General features: G+C 35.0%; 1 protein-coding gene across 7 annotated transcripts in view; it reads left to right on the forward strand.

Annotated features, from left to right (window-relative positions):
* Window positions 1–21,667, forward strand: part of MIPOL1 (mirror-image polydactyly 1) — a 348,741-nt gene that overhangs the window by 108,570 nt on the left and 218,504 nt on the right. For 6 of the 7 annotated variants that reach the window (XM_061182468.1, XM_061182465.1, XM_061182467.1 and 3 more), the window contains 2 exons: window positions 9,580–9,613; window positions 9,873–10,043. In XM_061182468.1, the coding sequence (XP_061038451.1) occupies window positions 9,580–9,613; window positions 9,873–10,043 (205 nt within the window). The remainder of the gene's footprint in view (window positions 1–9,579; window positions 9,614–9,872; window positions 10,044–21,667) is intronic. The other variant, XM_061182469.1, reaches the window with a different exon arrangement.

Genomic DNA, 21,667 nt, shown 5'->3' on the forward strand with positions numbered 1-21,667 from the left:
GAGCTATTGTAAATAGAGCTGCAATGAACATTGTGGTACATGACTCTTTTTGAATTATGGTTTTCTCAGGGTATATGATCAGTAGTGGGATTGCTGGGTCGTATGGTAGTTCTATTTTTAGTTTTCTAAGGAACCTCCATATTGTTCTCCATAGTGGCTGTATCAATTTACATTCCCACCAACAGTGCAAGAGGGTTTCCTTTTCTCCACACCCTCTCCAGCATTTATTGTTTGTAGATTTTTGGATGATGGCCATTCTGACCGGTGTGAGATGATATCTCATTGTAGTTTTAATTTGCATTTCTCTAATGATTAATGATGTTGAGCATTCTTTCATGTATTTGTTGCCAATCTGTATATCTTCTTTGGAGAAATGTCAAGTTAGGTATTTTTCCCATTTTTGGATTGGGTTGTATTTTTGATATTGAGCTGCATGAGTTGCTTGTATGTTTTGGAGATTACTCCTTTGTCAGTTGCTTCATTTGCAAATATTTTCTCCCATTCTGAGGGTTGTCTTTTCATCTTGTTTATGGTTTCCTTTGCTGTGCAAAAGCTTTTAAGTTTCATTAGGTCCCATTTGTTTAGTTTTGTTTTTATTTCCATTTCTCTAGGAGGTGGATCAAAAAGGATCTTGCTGTTATTTATGTCATAGAATGTTCTGCCTATGTTTTCCTCTAAGAGTTTGATGGTGTCTGGCCTTACATTTAGGTCTTTAATCCATGTAAATTGATACAGCCACTATGGAGAACAGTATGGAGGTTCATTTTGAGTTTATTTTTGTGTATGGTGTTAGGGAGTGTTCTAATTTCATTCTTTTACATGTAGCTGTCCAGTTTTCCCAGCACCACTTATTGAAGAGGCTGTCTTTTCTCCACTGTATATTCTTGCCTCCTTTATCAAAGATAAGGTGACCATATGTGCGTGGGTTTATCTCTGGCTTTCTGTCCTGTTCCATTGATCTATATTTCTGTTTTTGTGCCAGTACCATACTGTCTTGATTACTGTAGCTTTGTAATATAGTCTGAAGTCAGGGAGCCTGATTCCTCCAGCTCCATTTTTCTTTCTCAAGATTGCTTTGGCTATTCGGGGTCTTTTGTGTTTCCATACAAATTGTGAAATTTTTTGTTCTAGTTCTGTGAAAAATGCCATTGATAGTTTGATAGGGGTTGCATTAAATCTGTAGGTTCCTTTGGGTAGTATAGTCATTTTCACCTTGTTGATTCTTCCAATCCAAGAACATGGTATATCTCTCCATCTGTTTGTATCATCTTTAATTCCTTTCATCAGTGTCTTATAGTTTTCTGCCTACAGGTCTTTTGTCTCCTTAGGTGGGTTTATTCCTAGGTATTTTATTCTTTTTGTTGCAGTGGTAAATGGGAGTGTTTCCTTAATTTCTCTTTTAGATTTTTCATCATTAGTGTATAGCAATGCAAGAGATTTCTGTGCATTAATTTTGTATCCTGCTACTTTACCAAATTCATTGATTAGCTCTAGTAGTTTTCTGGTAGCATCTTTAGGATTCTCTATGTATAGTATCATCTCATCTGCAAACAGTGACAGCTTTACTTCTTCTTTTCTGATTTGGATTCCATTTATTTCTTTTTCTTCTCTGATTGCTGTGACTAAAACTTCCAAAACTGTGTTGAATAATAGTCGTGAGAGTGGACAACCTTGTCTTGTTCCTGATCTTAGTGGAAATGGTTTCAGTTTTTCACCATTGAGAATGATGTTGGCTGTGGGTTTGTCATACATGGCCTTTATTATGTTGAGGTAAGTGCTCTCTATGCCTACTTTCTGGAAGGTTTTTATCATAAATTAGTGTTGAATTTTGTCAAAAGGTTTTTCTGCATCTATTGAGATGATCATATGGTTTTTCTCCTTCAGTTTGTTAATATGGTGTATCACATTGATTCATTTGTGTATATTGAAGAATCCTTGCATTCATGGGATAAACCCCACTTGATCATGGTGTATGATCCTTTTAATGTGCTTTTGGATTCTGTTTGCTAGTATTTTGTTGAATATTTTTGCATCTGTGTTTATCAGTGATATTGGCCTGTAGTTTTCTTTCTTTGTGACATCTTTGTCTGGTTTTGGTGTCAGGGTGATGGTGGCCTCATAGAATGTGTTTGGGAGTGTTCCTTTCTCTGCTATATTTTGGAAGAGTTTGCAAAGGCAAGGTGTTAACTCTTCTCTAAATGTTTGATAGAATTTGCCTGTGAAGCCATCTGGTCCTGGGCTTTTGTTTGTTGGAAGATTTTAATCACAGTCTCAATTTCAGTGCTTGTGATTGGTCTGTTTATATTTTCTCTTTCTTCCTCGTTCAGTCTCGGAAGGTTTTGCTTTTCTAAGAATATGTCCATTTCTTCCAGGTTGTCCATTTTATTGGCATATAGTTACTTGTAGTAATCTCTCATGATCGTTTGTATTTCTGCAGTGTCAGTTGTTACTTCTCCTTTTTCATTTCTAATTCTGATTTGAGTCTTCTCCCTTTTTTTCTTGATGAGTCTGGCTAATGGTTTATCAGTTTTGTTTATCTTCTCAAAGTACCAGCTTTTAGTTTTATTGATCTTTGCTACTGTTTAGTATTCCAGCTTTGACCATTGGAAACTCTTTCAGGTGGCTCCTACATCCCCTTGACATGTTGCCATCCTTTTGATTTTTTTAACACTTTCTTACTTACTGGCACTGCAACCTGCTCCAGGGTCATGTTTTATAGGGATATGCCCACCGCACCAGCAATGAATCAGAGTTCTTGTTGCTCACCATCCTTGCCAGCATTTGGAATTGTCATTCTTTTTTTGCTTTTTTTCTTTTTTTGAACATTAGCCATTCTCTAATGACAGATGATATTGAGCTCCTTTTTATATGTTTATTTACCATCTGTATATCTTCTTTGGTAAAACGTCTGTTCAGATATTTGACGAGTTTTTTAAGTTGGGTTGTTTGTTTCCTTTTTGTTAATTTTAAGTATTCGTTATACATTCTGGATGTAAGTCCTTTTTCAGGTATGTGGTTTTCAAATATTTTCTTCCAGTCCATGTTTTGTATTTTTCTTCTCTTAACAGTGTGCTTAGCAGGATATAAGTTTTAAATTTTGATAAAATCCAGTTTATTGATTGTTTTTTCTTTCATGTTTTGTACTTTTGGTATTGAATCTAAAACTCATTGTCATTTGTAAGGCCGCACCAATTTTTCTCCTATGTTTTCTTGTATAAATTATAAATTTCGTGTTTTACATTTAGGTCTACAATCTATTTTGAGTTGATTTTTGTGTGAAGTGATACATGGTACATGTAAATGGTCTTTTTTTTTTTTGCATGTGGACATTTATTTATTCCAGTACCATTTGTTGAAAATGGTATCATTTCTCCACTAATTTCCTTTGCACCTTTGCCAAAAGTCATTTGACTATTCAAGTGTGTTAATTTCAGGACTTTCTTGTCTGTCCATTGATCTGTGTGTCTATCCCTTTGTCAATACCACACATTCTTGATTACTAAATCTTTATGTTACGTCTTGAAATCGGATAATGTCATCCCTCTAAACTTTGCTCTTTTATTGTAGAATTATTTTGACTATTCTAATTATTTTGACTATTCTATTTGCCTTTCCATATACCTTTCAGAATCAGTTTGTTTTTATCTACAAAAACAGTTGGTGGGACCAAATGTTTTTAAACATACTCTTCAAAATAGATACCTTTTTTCTTTTTTTCAGTAATGCAGCTATTAATAACTTTAGAACTTTTCTTTAGGGATTTGCAAGTACTATTACCTTCAATTTGTCAGCTGCTGCACAGTACTATACTTAACATGTAATTTATGACCATAATTCTTTTATGTAGATTGATCACCAATTTTATTCATAAAATTTGCTTCTAAATAGTTTTTACTGTTTTTAGAAATAAAATTCACCCCCAAAAGATAACAAATCAGTTTTTTTATACAATGTCACAACTCATTGAGTGATATTCAGGCTTTATAGGTGAAAAAACTTAGAGTGGTTGACTCCCTGCCCAAAGAGTCATAGTCAGTCACGTACACATTGTAGGACTTATCTACCTCAGAGCTATACAGGCATCTCAACCTTAGCATATCCAAAATGGAATTATTAATTTTATTTTTAAAACCTGATCCTCCTTAATTCCCTGTACCTATCAGCAGCACAACCACCTGCCCACGTATCCAAACAAAAACTTCTTCCTCAGAACTCCTATTAAATTGGTCTCTTAGTTGTGTTCATTCTATCTCTTTAAGTGATGGATCTAAATTGAGCCTATCCTTCTTCCCTAAACTTTTAAAACTTCCATTGTCTATTTACTTTAATCTGTACATATGTTTTGTTATAGTTTTTAATTACAGTACATGAAAATTAGGGTTCCTTGAGGCAGAGCCTTTTTCATTTTGTTCTTGGTAGCATTCCTATTGAGGGAGGAATGGGGAATGGAGAAAAGGAAAACAGTCCCATCCCAAGACTTATCTTTTAGTTAATTAGTCCATTCAATAAATATTTATTGAATATTTATTATGTGTCAAGTACAGTGCTAGTTGCTGGGAACACAGCATTATGGTCTCAGTTTAGTTAAGAAGATCAGCATTAAGTAAATATGAATAATTACATAAATACTTAAAATAGTATCAAGTGATATGAAGACTTATTGGTTCCTAAGAAAAGTTTATAGACAGCTGTATTACAGTCTAGGGGTTCAGGTGAGGGGGTCAGGAAAAATCATGCATAAGAAACAAGAACAACAACAACAACAAATAGCATGTCAGTACAGTTTTAAATGGCACTGTGGAGGTTCTTTTCTACTCGGTTGAAGTCTATAGGCTCTGAACTTCAATAGTGCATTTTAGACTAAATCTTTGTTAAGATAGAACCAATTTATAACTGAGCTTTGCTTGACTGAAAGGCATGTTTAGAGGCATTGAGCATAAGATGAAATTGTATAAATTATTTCACATCTTTTTGTTTTAATTCCTTACTTCTTGCTTCCTATAATCTGGAAATTCCTTCCTTCTTTTTTCTCTCATCATCTTTTCCACTTCCGATCTAATTTGCATCTTTCTGTATAATGTTTGTCTTGTCTTATTATTCTCCCGCTTCTCTGCTTTCCCTTACCTCTTGAATTTTTAATGCTCTTTTCTGTGTCTCTTTTGCTTTTATTCAAAACTAGGAAAAAGTAAAAAGGATTCAGGTTAAAATGACTTACATATGCATGCCAATATAGACATGTTTGCATATGTACATTCCAACTTTTGAGACCATGGTATCTATTTTTCAATCTGTTATTGTTGGTGTATTTTTTATATTAAAGGTGGCACTGTGTAAGAAAGGAGACTTAGAGAAAATAAAAACAATTTAGAATTTTTTGATAAGCTGATCACTAGTTCTTTTTATTGGGGGGTCAAAGTTTTGCTTCTTCCCATTGAACAAGGTAAAGGACTATAGGTTCAGAAAGAAAAGATGTGATATTGACTGATTTAGGAATAAATCAAGAAATGTGACATTTCATGCATGAGTCTTTTCACTTAGAGTGCAAGGTTGTCAGTCAGAATTTGCATGGTATAGGAAATCAATTGAAACTTGAACCCATGGTCATTTACTTCAGCAATATTCTTACTGATTATCATGACTGTCTAGTTAGACTGTTGTAGGCATAATTTAAAGATTACAAAAGGTTGAAATTCTTTTGTTTAATTGTAAACTTCATATTAATGATACATAATGTGTAGTTTGTTGGCTGTATGTCATATAATACCAACTATTACTTTGTCTTTATTAAGCTGGTAAAACTTTATGTGTTGTACATGCTGCTTGTAAACCTTAAACCTAAAAAGTCATTTTACATAGAAAATTATGTGTCTTATATAACTGTTTCAAATTGCTTCCTTTTTCTTAAAGATAAGTTGTTTGTCTAATTTTTGTTTTCTTAAGTGATACAGTAAGTAATGTCCTTATTGTAGGACTGAATTAAATTTTCTGGAAGCCACTATTGTTGGTTTTTTATCTTTAACTAGATATTGAATAACCCACCTCAGAAAAATGTGTCAAATATACTGAATTGGCATTACAGTGTATTAACATCAAAGATCTGATCTCATTTTTCAATACTCTGTATCAGGGATCAGCAAAGTAAGGACCTATGGTGCAAATCCCGCCTTCCACTTGTTTTGTAAATAAAGTTTTATTTGAATACAGCCACACCTGTTCATTTACATATTGTCTATGAATGATTTTCTTCTTCAAAGGCAGAATTTAGTAGCTGCAACAGAGAACATATGGTAAAGCCTAAAATATTATCTGACCCTTTACAAAAAAAGTTTGCTCGTCCCTATTCTATATAATCTAGTTGAGACTAAATTACTATGTAGTTGATCTTTGATATCTGTGACAAATACTTCCTGAAACTTTTAAAGAAATGCAAATTTGAGCACAACCATAACTGTTCATTTACACATTGTCTATGAATGAGTTTGCACTACAAAGGCAGACTTTAGTAGGTACAAGAGTTTTTCTTTTTAATTATTTTATTTTTGGCTGCGTTGGGTTCTCGTTGCTGCACGCGGGCTTTCTCTAGTTGTGGCGAGCAAGCAGGGGCTACTCTTTGTTGCGGTGCGCAGGCTTCTCATTGCGGTGGCTTCTCTTGTTGCAGAGCACAGGCTCTAGGCACGTGGGCTTCAGTAGTTGTGGCATGCAGGCTCAGTAGTTGTGGCTCATGGGCTCTAGAGCACAGGCTCAGTAGTTGTGGCACACGGGCTTAGTTGCTCCGCGGCATGTGGGACCAGGGCTTGAACCCGTGTCCCTTGCATGGATTCTTAACCACTGTGCCACCAGGGAAGTACCTCTTATTTTTTTTAAAGAGGCATTTTTATTATTTTTTTTTAAGTTTTATTGGAGTATAGTTGATTTACAATGCTGTGTTAGTTGCAGGTGTACAGCAAATAAGAACCTGCTGTATAATAAAAGGTTTTAAGTTTTATTTTCCTCTTAGTGACCATTTATCACTATATTTATATCAATTATAAAGGCTAATAATAAAGCAAAATAGAGATTCACATGCCAAGTGGTTGACTTGGCTCACTCATGCCCTGCATGTCATACCTGACACACTCACTCACCAAAACATGATTCAGATTCATTTATCAGAAAATGATAAATCACTATATATCATGTACTTTTAAGGGCAATCACATAAGTTATTTATAGTCAGAATGCTAAATTTATGTGCCGAGGATCTAGTATATAACATCTGATAAGAAAATTTGATTTTAATTTTTTTTAAATTTTGGTTGTTAGCAGGGAATTTAATATTAGACTAAATACAGTTATCGTAACCATTTCCTATTGAAAGCTGTTAATTTAAAACATTTAAACTCTTCATTTGCTTTTCCTTAAAGTAACAGTTCTTCATTTTGCATTGCCTGAAAAAACATATAAATATTACATAGGAATTTCATGTACTTTTTGTTATGTTGCTTATTTGGAATATATGAATTACTTAACCTACCTACACTGTTATATTCTTTTTGATCATATGTAACTCTTTGAAACAAAAAAAGGGAGTTGTATAATATTGAGAACTAATTTTTTTTTAAGTTCCCAGTAATCTTTGAATCTAAATGCTGAATTTCCATGTATCTTTTTACATTTTAAATGATCAAGTTTAATAAATTGTGAAGTTTATAAAAATTGAAACTTCTTTGGAAACTGCCATTAATTGACTCTTAGTTTGATTTCATCTAAAAAGAACAACATTAAGGTAAATATTCCTTACCACATATGGCTTCCCTAAAAATCATATTTAGCCAACCAATAACTGATGGTTAAATACCGCTCATGTTCTTCACATACTTTTACATGATCATAAATAAGTGTAAGAATTTTATCTTATACTTTTCCACTGTGTTTTTTAATTGAATAAAAAGGAAGTGATTATCCTCATAGTTTTTGTAGACTAAGCTTTTATGAAACAGGATATTTGAAAACGGTTGATTTATTTTGGGAGAAAAAGATAAGAGTACATATTTGCCCTTATTGGAATGTGAATCCAAGGGGACATTAGTAGTTTGAGATAAACATTAAATATATATAATTCAAAATTACTACACCTACCTGTTGACTTACACCATTTAAATATGGGTAGAAATAGTTTTTTTGATATGTGTTCATATTTTTTCCTGTGCAAATGCAATGTTCTAAAATCTATACTTTCTCTCCATGATTATAGCAGTTTGATTGAACTGTGGAGTTTGGAGCAATTTTGTAACAAATTTATTAAGTGTCTTTTGTAATCTTTTCCTAGTATCCTTTTTTTGTGGTAAATGTTAAATCACAGGAGCACAGAAATGGAGGGGGAAAACTTGAAACACGAATTTGGATATCTAAGCTTTTAAGTACAATTTTTTTTTTTTTTTAAACTTTGGGTTTATTTATTTTATTTATTTATTTATTAATGGCTGTGTTGGGTCTTCGTTTCTGTGCGAGGGCTTTCTCCAGCTGCGGCAAGCGGGGGCCACTCTTCATCGCGGTGCGCGGGCCTCTCACTGTCGCGGCCTCTTTTGTTGCGGAGCACAAGCTCCAGACGCTCAGGCTCAGTAGTTGTGGCTCACGGGCCCAGCTGCTCCGCGGCACGCGGGATCCTCCCAGACCAGGCCCCGAACCTGTGTCCCCTGCATTGGCAGGCAGACTCTCAACCACTGCGCCACCAGGGAAGCCCAAGTACAATTTTTAAATAATTGAAATCATTTCTAAAATCTCCATCATTTCACTGGTACCCATTACAGGTTTTCATTTAATCTACCCAATTTAATGACTGCCTAAATTATATTATATACATTTTCTAAATATGTCATTTAGAACTTCTTTCTTTACTTTAACTGCATTTCTTCAATTTACCAACATCAACAAACATTTCAGTAAACACTATGACTCTTAAAAGACAAAAAGTCCATTTATGAAGGGAACCAGTTTACTTTTTTTGCCTTTAAATTGAATAATTCTATGTTATGCAAAAAAGAAAATAACAGTCATTTAAAAATGTGACCAATTTTGGTCAGCCTTTCTATATAGCATATTTGTTTCAACAAATAGGTAGCACCAGGAGATTTTCAGGTCAAATTTAGTGGTAGTTATTTGTCATTGCTTTTGAGGGAACATAGTTAAACTTTGTAATAAAAATACTTGCCTTGTTTTATTTGTGATAATGTCCAAAAAGGAGAGGAAATACAGTTTCTGGTAAGAATTGAAAGTCTAGAAATAAATATAATGATGAGAATGAGTACTTCTATCACTGGGGAACTTTCTTCATCTAAGCACATATGAACAATTGATCCTTGTAGTCATATATAGCAGTAAACATTAATAACTTAACAGTCTGAAGTCAGTGCAGAAGATATGGAGCATTATTGAAAGATGGAGTCGAGCAGGTGGCACTTTAATATGTTCAATGTCATGGTTGACTCTAAAGACTAGTCGAATGAAATTACTTGAGGTTCTAAAGATTTAAAAAGCGAACTCATTTTGCTGCACTAAGGAAATGCTACTGATCAGGCTTTCTGTGTCCCTTTTTTCTAGGCTAGAAAATATTAACCCTGAAGAAAATGACATGGTAAGCCATTCTCTGAGGAGATTTCTTGATGTCAGTCTTATATCTTAGAGGCTTAAGTTCAATTGAGTGGGTTTCAAGAACTAAGATGTGGGAAAAAGAAGAATTGACACACTAATAATGTACATCTTTGCTGCAATATGAAAATTCAATAACTTCACTCAGTCAATTTACAATTCACATGTGCCTATTAATTAAAACCCTATATTAAATAAAATATATTAAAACTTCATGTCTGACTAACATATAATGGTGTTGGTAGACATTACAGGAATTACTGAACAGAATAAACAATGCAGACACAGGGATAGCTATTCAGAAGAATGGAGCTATAATTGTGGATAGAATCTACAAGACCAAGGAATGTAAAAAGAGAATAACTGCAGAAGAAATGAATGCAGTGATTGAAGAACGGGATGCTGCTTTGTCTCAGGTAACTGCATGTACAATATCTGTAAAAAGCATACACTTACCATTTTCCCCTCTTTCTTTACATTAAAAAATGACTTTTTCCCACATATTCTTAATTTGAATTAGTTTTTAGCTTATAATTAATACCACAATGATTAGCTATATTAAAATAATCACATATTTTGTTATATCATTCTTCAAGTATATGCATTCTAATAAAGCTGTTAGCTTGTTAAAAAATTTTAGTTATATTCTTTAAAGTAATCACTTTTATATGAGACTTCTTACTTGAGTCACAGTTTTGTGAGGGCTGACATTGTCTTTATTACTGTTTTATTCCCAGTGCCTAATTCAGTACCTTTTAGTAAACATTGATAAAGGAATCAAATTATTAGGGTATTCCTTTCTGAACATTACTTACACCTTCCTGCTCTAACTGAAACCTGACTACCGCCCTGAGGATACCGCTTCCACTGCAGTCCTCTCAAATGTGAATATATTTCCTCGCCCAGCAGTTGGACCACTGGGCTTGGAGGCTTGTTCCTCATTAGTGTTTTTAGATCATTGTTCCTTTTTTCTCTCTAAACACCTCCAGCTTTGAGGCCCATGCATCAGATTGTATCACCCATTACACACTCCTGTTGCAGTCGTGTACACACTCCCGTGTTGCTTCCCTCATTTCTTAAAGATTTTAGGATCTACTTCACTGTCTGTTTCTTCAGCCTACTCCTGTCACAGTTCTTGGTGATTTAAATATCTATGTAGGTGATACTTTCAATATCCCTCTCATTTCTTTGAATCTCTCTCCTCCAATAATCCACGTACACTATACTCTTTCTGCCATCCACCCTATGGTCATACCCTGTTCTTGGTCATTATCAGTCTCAATTTCAAGCATCCTGCTTGATGACCACCATTTGTCATCTTTCCAGCTCACTCTAGAACTCTAACTCTAGCAAATTGTCAACTCTCCTGGCACCTGATTATATTGATCTTACCACCTCTTTTCCTATCCCTTAATCCCCTCATGGCCTCACTTCCCTCTTTATCTAGTTTGGATTCCATGGCTCACCATAATTATCACCAACTTGCATGTAATATAACCTCAGTTGTTTTGGCCCTCTCTTCCTTTATCCTGCTCACCTAGCAAAACCTAAGTTTTATAAATTTAACTTTCTGCCTGTTCTACACCTTCACAGCTTTATATGGCAGGAGACTATCACACAAATTTGCTGACTGAACTTACCTCGAGTTCATGACCACCATCTTCAAGTAGACCCTTGGTGTTGCCTGGCAACCTTCCACTCACTCTCCGCCTCTGGAAGACTATTTTATCTTTCTTCTTTCTCCTCAAGCATCCAACGTCTGCTTCCCAATAGAAAAAAGAATTTCTGCTTGTCCCCACCATTTCATTCACCAGCCTACCTGCATTTGCACCCATATACTCTGCCTTTTCTACTTTCTTTTTTACATGCTTCTGTTTAAGGACAACGTCTCTGTTTCACCATAGTTTACATCTTTTCTTGCCTGCTTAAGGTTATCACTTAACCAATTGTCCCTTTTCTCTCCTACTTCATAAAATGTTTCCTTATTAGTTCATTTCTATCACTGTGTGAAATTCTTTACTATATCCCATGGAGGCTGGGTGAAAGTTTTGGTAAGTCTTTGTCTGCTTGTGGTGCACCCCTGTACTTTTGCTTCCCACACTGAGAGCAGAGTATTCACTAGGGATCTACTCCTGGAGCATCCTCTATTCTAGTGTTTTGTCTCTTTAGCATTGTAAGACTATGGGAAACTCCATTATTCTTTTCACAGGGCTTAAGGCTTAGCTTTTTAACTTTAAGCCCTATACAGTTTTGAGAGTTAGCAAATGATTTGAGATGGAACCAAGTCTCAAATCTCCAATTTTGTCACTTCAGCCCTGCATAACTGCCAGAAGCTTAGATGATTTCTCTGTCCTCCAGCATGAGCCCTCTGTATAGTCAAAGCCGGATTTCTCAGCCTCTTGCCCATTCTCCAAACCTTTAAAATTCAGGGGGAAAACAGTGACTTCAGATCTTCAAATCACCTGTCTCCAGTTAACCCCTCTTCAGAATCCTAGCTGCTCAAGTTATTGTTGCAGCAGCAACCTTCTGATGTCTTAAACAGATATTTTTTTATTAATCTGGCTTTCCTTGTTCTTGGCTGGAGAATTGTTATGCCACAAATGATTCTATTCTATCTCAATGTGGAAATCTGACATTTATCTTCAGATTGAAATTGGGAAAAGTTCAATTTAAACTTTTAAAGTGAGCAGCTGTTTTTAGCATTTTCTACCCTACCAAGTGTATTCAATCTTGGATCATTCAATATATTGTTGAAGAGATAGCCAAAACTATTTTTATGTGCTTGAAACAATTATAAACTCAAACATTTGATTTTTTAGAAATCATCTATTTTGTTAACTAAAACACCCATGTACATAGAGAACTTACCACTTTCTTCCTTTATCCCTGCTATATTCCAAGTATTTATTACAAGGCCTTTGCTTTCGTGTTTTGGATATATTTTGTATACCAACCCCCCTGGCCCTTTTGGCAAAAGTCCACATCCCAACCTCCATTCCCATGCCTAACTTATTCAGTGCTCAGAGGCTAGGCCCTTCACCTACTGCATCAGGTACCAGCTGAGTTCCAATAACTGAAAATCTCTATAATATTATCCTACCGACTACAAGTATCAGTGAGGCCCAAAGCCTCCTGTTACCAGGCTCTGACCATCTATGCATGTACTTGGAAATCGAAGCTAGCCTAGAACTAGCCTAATTTAGCCAGAACCCCAAGGAATAGTATGATAATTATGTGAAAACTTGACTGGACCACAGGGTGTCCAGATATTTGGTAAAACGTTATTTCGGGGTGTTTCTGTATGAGATTAACATCTGAATCTTACATCATTGGCTCTCCTGGTTCTCAGGCCTTCGGACCCAAGCCGGAACTATACCATTTTCTTATGATTAGAGTGAGATTTTGAGTTTTTGGAAAGAATACCACAGAAATTTCACCTTAATTAGCACTATTTTCTCTTTCCCCAGGCTAAGCATCTCAGCATCCTTCAACCCCTTCCCTGAGTTTCCTTTTTTTTGTTGTCTTCTAGTTGTTAATTTTCCCTTCTTGGTCTATCAAGGCTGAATGATTGATCATAAATTTCTATTACCTGAACACCATGCAGAGGATCTTAACTCACCACTATTTTCTGGAAATAAGTCACTCCAAATATCTAAATTCAATATTAACCCTTTTAATTTGTACACTTTTCTTAATTGTGTTCGTTGTTGAAAATATTTCTAAAACATTTATGTGCCTCTTTTAACCAGAATATAATTAGCACATCTTTTTTTGATAGTTAATTCATTTTTGTCAAATGCTATAATGAAAACTATAGATCCTGAGATCTTTCAGGTCCAGAGTTGACAAATACAAAAAGCAGGGAGGACCAAGGGGTAATCATCAGGTTAATTAAAGAAATTCAGCTAAACATTTCACTAGTCAGGTTTCTCCTTCTCTATAGCCGCAAGCTATACCATGCACTAAGCCCCAACAAAATGAAAGATAAACCAAATAAGAGGAAGACATGAATCCAGTCCAATAATACAATGAAGAAAATTCTAGGAAGACAGCTGAACAATGTACAAAAAGTACAGTTGGTCTGTTGCTTTATAACTCTTTCTACCTTTAAGCATGTTTTCCCCTCTCACTGACACATGCTTCTATCCACTTGTTACTTGCTTGTCTACCTACTACTTTAAAGCTAATTTAAGTATCATCTCTTCAATAAAGTTCTCTCACATGAAGCAATATTTATAGATACCTTCTTTGTGCCCACATTTTACTTTACATCTTATTATAGTACTTGTCACACTGCAGTACAGTTAATTGACTTTATGCCTGTCTTCCCACCTAGCGTGAAGGTAGGAACTGTTCTTTATCTGTGTCTATTAGTCCTTAGGACAGTGTAGGCACAAAATATAGGCTTGTTGAATTAATGAACTGATGAGCTTAGCTGTTTTAGATCTATTTCAAGATACATTGAACTAAAAGAAGTTAGTGAAATATTATTCATTCATCCACATTTTATTGAGGACCTGTTATATGTCTGTGTTGGGGAATTCAGCAATGATCCAAATATAGAAGGCTCTTACTCTTATGGAACTTACATTTTAGTATGGAAATAGAGATAGTGAACAAATAAATGAATAAAGTATTTTCAGTTAGGGATGTAATGAAAATAAAAGGGTAATGGAGAGTGACTGCAATTGGTAGGAGGATTGTCACTTTAAATAGGGTGATCAAGGCAGTCCTTTTGTTTAATTGTTGAATTTTGGTGAATAGTTGAATTGAGACTTGAAAGAGGAGAAGGATCCAGCCATGCAAAATCTGTGAAGAGAGCATTCCATCAGAAAAGAATACATCAACAATGCCCTGTGAGAGGGAATAAGCTTAGTGTGCTTAAGGCACTGATGTAAATACTCCAAGCTTAAATATGGTTGAAGTGCAGTGAGCAAGGAAGATAGCAGCAAGTGATGAGGTAGAAGAGATAGGCAGCAGACAAATTTCTAAGGTCTTGTATGCCATGGTAAGGGCTAAAAATTATGTATAAATGAAGAAGATATTGAGGGAGAAAGGCTGTTGCAATAGTCCAAGTCAAAGATGAAGCTGATGGTAGCTCAGTGGGGCAATTGTAGATTTAGAGAAGTAGACAGATTTGGGAAATATTTCAATAGTATAGTGAGTAGACCTTGAAGACAGATTGGTTTGGGGCATAAGGGAGCTGGAAGAATTAGGCTGAGTCTATTTTGGGCTTGAACAGTGTATAGATATTCACTTCCATTTTTGTGATGGGCAAGTTTTGGGGGGAAGATCAACATATTTTAGAAGGGAATTTACATTTTCTCTGGATGTGGTACATTTGAGATGATTCTTAAAAATCCATATGGAAGTATTGAGCAGGCACTTGGCTATTGCAGTCATCAGCATATAGATAGTTAAAGCTGTGGGTCTAGATCAAACCAGGGAAAGATAATTGAGAAAGAAAGGGCTTAGGATCAAGCCCTGTGGTCTGTCAATAATTTAGCAGTTGGCCAAAGTAGAAGGAGCGCACAGGGGAGACTAGAAATGATAGCAAATGAGGTAGAAGGAAACTGAAGAGAGTATGGTGTCAGAAAAGGCAAGAAAAGGAAGTGTTTGCAAAAGATGAGAATGATTAGTTCCCTTGAATGGTGTTGAGAGGTCAAGCAAGGTGAAGATGGAATCGTTACTTTTAGATTTGATCACATGGGAGATGTTGAGAGCCTTGACAAGAGTTTTGTCCAGGACAGAGGCCACATTGGAGTAGTTAGAGGACAGAATGGAAGGTGAGGAACTGAACCGATTGAATGTATACAACTTTTATCCCCCTGTAATGGAGATAGAGAAATTGGCAATAGATGGAGAGGGGGCTTATGGTTAGGGTTAGGGTGAGTTGTTGCTGAGTTTTTCTTTCTTTTTTAATGGGAGATTCTAAGACATGATGTTGTTGTGTTGATGGAAGTGAACCAGAAAAGAAGGAAAGGTGATTTTAAGGGAGAGAAGAGAGTATTGCAGTAGCAAAGTCCTGGAGTAGATAAGTAAATTGAGAGGGGATGTGATCTAGAACATAAGTGGAAGAGTTGTCTTTTGCTAGGGACAGTGAAACTATGTTCGTTGTTAACAGAGGAATACCAAGAACTTGGATGGATACATATGTTGGCAAGTTGATAAATTTAGGAAGTGGGGTGGCCATCCTTTTCTTAATGAAAATGTTAGGTTTATTTAGTTTCTCAGTGTGATAGGTCAGTGGATGGTGGTGGAGATTTATAAAGAGGCAATAGTTTTAAATATAGTCAGCCCTCCGTATCTGTAGGTTTTGAATCCATAGATGCGGAAATCCCGACTATGGAGGGCCAACTGTATACTAATTGAAAAAAAATCCACGTGGACCTGTGTAGTTCAAACTGGTGTTTTTCAAGGGTCAACTGTATTCATTGTACTACGTCATTTTATATAAGGGACTTGAGCATTTGTGGGGTTTGGTATACGCAGGAACTCCTGGAACCAATCCCCTGTGAATACCCCCAGGATGCCTGTAGTTGTCTTGGTTTGTGTGTAAATGAACATAAAAATAACAAATCTCTTCAAGTAAACCCGGAGTCTTGGCCAGTGATGTAACCATCAAAGGTAACCTTAGCAGAGGAAAACATAACCAAGTTTCTAAATCTCTCCATTGTTAGTGTTGCCTTCACTTTGTATCCTTTGTAGTTCACATAGTAGCTAGCACCTAATAGATGCAAAATAATGATTTGTTAAGTCATTAGAAGTTTGACAAAAAACTCATAGTTGAAAAGAAAATAAATCATAACATTTAGAGTTTCATTTTTCAAGAAAAGTAGGAAACGTGTTCAACATTCTTTATTATAGTGACTCTAAATTTTATTAATTTTTTCCCCTGTCAGTTTGTTAATTTGCTTTCCTGTCTATCATACAGTTATTTGCCTGTGCATTTTTTTCCAGTCCATCTTGCTGAAATATATTGTTGTTATTTGATCTATTCTGGTAACTTTTCTTTCTTCTTATTATAAAATTTTTACAACTTTTTGAAACTATAGATAACTTTGGAAAAGTACAGATAAGCAAGAAGGGAAAACAATCATATTCAGATGCTTTGTCTTTTTTTCAATGCATATTATATCATATATACTACTTGATAACCTGATTTTTCACTTTGATTTTATATTTTGTCAGATATTCTTGTATTTTTATAAATGGATATATTGAGATTTATTGAACTTATGTGCTATTTGGGAGGGTGTTTATGTTTTTTTCTTTTGGTAGTGGGAACGTTTTTGTAGCTAAATTTTTATGTACATCCATGTTTATTTCCTTAGGGAGAATTCCTAGAAGTGGAAATACTAGATCAAAGAATATAAACATTTTAAATAAGTATATATTTTTGAATTGCTTCCTAGAAAAATTGTACATAGAAATGTTATTTGAGATTTCATTCAAGGGGACTTTAGAGGAATAAAATGCTAAGGAATTTAGACTTTATTTTATAGGCAGTGGGGTCCCCTGAGATTTTTTAGTTTTCTGGTAATATAGAAAGTATATTCTTGAAGAAGATTTCTGGGCAGCACTGCATAAAGTGAATTGAGTAATACACGTCCAAGGCTGAAGAAATAGTTGAGATCCCATTGTAATAATGCAGGCAAGAGAAAATGCGGGTCTAAACAAGAAAAATGATAGAGGAATAGATAAGAATAGCTAAACTTGTACTTAAAAAAAACAATTTAATGGATGTATAACTTACAGTAAGGAATGCATATCTTAAGTGAAAAATTTGATGAACTTTGACCAATGTATATAGTCTTGTAAGCAGCACCCAGAAGCAGCACTCCAGAGGAACTCCTTCATGTCTCTTCCTAGTCAGGATTCCTTTCCAAGGGTAGTCACTACTCTTATTTACTTACCATAGGTCATTTTGCATGTTTCTAAACTTCATATAAAAGGAATTGTGCTATGTACTCTTTTGTGTCTGATTTCATTCATCCAGTGTTATTTATGCCAGCATGTTGATGTGTACTGTTACAGTTATCAGTGGTTTATCTTTTTCACTGTGGTGTTATGTTCTATTGTATGAAAATAACAGGTGTTAGAAATGTAGGTTGTTTCTATTTTTGATTTATTATGAATGAAGTACTATGGGTGTTCTTTACATGTCTTTTGGTGGGCATAAGCATTCACTACTTTTGCTACATATACAGGTATACACACAGGAGAAGAATAGCTGTCACAGATTTATTAGCTTTAGTAGGTAATGCCAAACATTTTCCTGAAGTTGTTATACCCGTTTACACCAGCAATGTAAGAGCATCTCTAGTTGTGAGAGTTAACACTTGGTATCATTATTTATTTTAATTTCCGTCATTTTGATGGAGATATAGTTGTATTTCATTAGGCTTTAATTTGCATTTCCTTAATCACTAATGATGTTGAGCACCTCTTCATATATTTATTGGCCATTTTGATATCCTTTGTGAAGTGTCTGTTAGGCTTTTGCCTAATATTAAATTTGTTTTTTTCTTATTGATTTATATAATTTGGATACAAATGCTTATATAGCTTGGGACTTGCATTTTTATTCTCTTAGTTACAGTGCTGGTGAAGACTAATTTTGTCATCAAAAGTTCTTAATTTTAATGAGGTAAATTTTATAATTTTTTTTCTCCTTATAGTTAATGCGTTTTGTGTTCTGTTTAAGAAACCCTTGCTTTCCCAGAGTGATGAACACATTCTGCTATGCTTTCTTCTAGAAGCTTAATTATTTTAGCTTTCACATTTAAGTCTTCATCAGTTCCAAATTAATTTTTATATGGTCAAGGTACATCATTTTCTTCTATGGATATCCAGTTGACTGGACCCACTATCATGTATTTAAAAGATCATGTCCTTTCCTCCTGCCTCCAGTGAATTGTAGTATATCAGGTGGCTGTATATGTATGGGTCTGTTTCTGGATTCTTGGTCCTTTGTTCAGCTTGTCATTTTCCCTTAAAAAAAAAAATCTGCTAGTGTTTTTATGGGAATTGCATGCACTCTAAGATCAATTAGAGGAAGATTGGCCTTTTAGCAATATTGAGTCCAAACCATTGATATTTTCATGAAAACTATTAATTTTTCTTTGTATACTGCTTTAGCTGCATGCCACAAGTTTTTGATATGTTGTATTTCATTATTATATACCTTAAAATATTTGTTATTTTCTGCATGTGATTTCTTCTTTAATCCATGAAGCATTTAGAAGTGTGTTGCTTAATACTTAAACATTAGGAGATTTGACGTTACCTTTCTGTCATTGAGTTAGAATTTAATTCCATGGTGGCGAGAAAACAAACTATATTATTTCAGTCCTTAGAAATTTGTTGATACTTTTCTATGACCCCAAGACAGGCTTTATTTGTTAGATGAGCTGTGTGCTCTAAAATATTGTGTATTCTGCAGTTGCCGAATATCGTGTTCTTCTCTATATGTCATTTACGCCAAGTAGATTAATCATTTTTTTCAGTTCTGTATTCATAGATTTATTCTTGCTTGTTGTATCTGTTTCTGAGAGAGGTGTTTAAAGTATCAAATGATTATGATGAATTTTTCTCCCTTTAATTCTGTTAACTTTTGTCTTATTTATTTTGAAGCCATATTCTTAGATTCTTAAATCTTTAGGATTACTGTATCTCCCTATTCAGTAGACTGATTTATCATTATGAAATGTCCATTTTTATCTTTTTTATAATACTTCTTGCCTTAAAGTCTACTTAAGTATCTGAATGTCATATCCTTTTCCTTCCTTACTTTCAACGTTTTTCCCCCAACATTTTCTTTTTTTTTTTTTTTTTTTTTTTTTTTGTCCAATGAATGAAAGCATGAGCCCATCCGTAGGTTTTCTTTCTTTCTTTTTTTTTAACATCTTTATTGGAGTATAATTGCTTTACAATGGTGTGTTAGTTTCTGCTTTATAACAAAGTGAATCAGCTATACATATACATATATCCCTATATCTCCTCCCTCTTGCTTCTCCCTCCCTCCCACCCTCCCCATCCCACCCCTCTAGGTGGTCACAAAGCACTGAGCTGATCTCCCTGTGCTATGCGGCTGCTTCCCACTAACTATCTATTTTACGTTTGGTAGTGTATATATGTCCATGCCACTCTCTCACTTTGTCACAGCTTACTCTTCCCCCTCCCCATATCCTCAAGTCCATTCTCTAGTAGGTCTGTGTCTTTATTCCCGTCTTGCCACTAGGTTCTTCATGACCTTTTTTGGGTTTTTTTCCTTAGATTCCATATATATGTGTTAGCATACTGTATTTGTTTTTCTCTTTCTGACTTGCTTCACTCTGTATGACAGATTCTAACTCCAACCACCTCACTACAAATAACTCAATTTCGTTTCTTTTTATGGCTGAGTAATATTCCATTGTATATATGTGCCACATCTTCGTTATCCGTTCATCCGATGATGGACACTTAGGTTGCTTCCATGTCCTGGCTATTGTAAATAGAGCTGCAATGAACATTTTGGTACATGACTCTTTTTGAATTATGGTTTTCTCAGGGTATATGCCCAGTAGTGGGATTGCTGGGTCGTATGGTAGTTCTATTTGTAGTTTTTTAAGGAACCTCCATACTGTTCTCCATAGTGGCTGTATCAATTTACATTCCCACCAACAGTGCAAGAGGGTTCCCTTTTCTCCACACCCTCTCCAGCATTTATTGTTTCTAGATTTTTTGATGATGGCCATTCTGACCGGTGTGAGATGATATCTCATTGTAGTTTTAATTTGCATTTCTCTAATGATTAATGATGTTGAGCATTCTTTCATGTGTCTGTTGGCAATCTGTATATCTTCTTTGGAGAAATGACTATTTAGGTCTTCTGCCCATTTTTGGATTGGGTTGTTTGTTTTTTTGTTATTGAGCTGCATGAGCTGCTTGTAAATTTTGGAGATTAATCCTTTGACAGTTGCTTCATTTGCAAATATTTTCTCCCATTCTGAGGGTTGTCTTTTGGTCTTGTTTATGGTTTCCTTTGCTGTGCAAAAGCTTTTAAGTTTCATTAGGTCCCAATTGTTTATTTTTGTTTTTATTTCCATTTCTCTAGGAGATGGGTCAAAAAGAATCTTGCTGTGATTTATGTCATAGAGTGTTCTGCCTATGTATTCCTCTAAGAGTTTGATAGTGTCTGGCCTTACATTTAGGTCTTTAATCCATTTTGAGTTTATTTTTGTGTATGGTGTTAGGGAGTGTTCTAATTTCATTCTTTTATATGTAGCTGTCCAGTTTTCCCAGCACCACTTATTGAAGAGGCTGTGTTTTCTCCACTGTATATTCTTGCCTCCTTTATCAAAGATAAGGTGACCATATGTGCCTGGGTTTATCTCTGGGCTTTCTATCCTGTTCCATTGATCTATATTTCTGTTTTTGTGCCAGTACCATACTGTCTTGATTACTGTAGCTTTGTAGTATAGTCTGAAGTCAGGGAGCCTAATTCCTCCAGCTCCATTTTTCGTTCTCAAGATTGCTTTGGCTATTCGGGGTCTTTTGTGTTTCCATACAAATTGTGAAATTTTTTGTTCTAGTTCTGTGAAAAATGCCAGTGGTGGTTTGATAGGGATTGCATTGAATCTGTAGATTGCTTTGGGTAGCAGAGTCATTTTCACAATGTTGATTCTTCCAATCCAAGAACATGGTATATCTCTCCATCTCTTTGTATCATCTTTAATTTCTTTCATCAGTGTCTTATAATTTTCTGCATACAGGTCTTTTGTCTCCTTAGGTAGGTTTATTCCTAGATATTTTATTCTTTTTGTTGCAATGGTAAACGGGAGTGTTTTCTTAATTTCACTTTCAGATTTTTCATCACTAGTGTATAGGAATGCAAGAGATCTCTGTGCATTAATTTTGTATCCTGCTACTTTACCAAATTCATTGATTAGCTCTAGTAGTTTTCTGGTAGCATCTTTAGGATTCTCTATGTATAGTATTATGTCATCTGCAAACAGTGACAGCTTTACTTCTTCTTTTCCAATTTGAATTACTT

The sequence above is a fragment of the Eubalaena glacialis genome, chromosome 2, assembly GCF_028564815.1.
Source record: "Eubalaena glacialis isolate mEubGla1 chromosome 2, mEubGla1.1.hap2.+ XY, whole genome shotgun sequence".
Classification (NCBI taxonomy): Eukaryota; Metazoa; Chordata; class Mammalia; order Artiodactyla; family Balaenidae; genus Eubalaena; species Eubalaena glacialis.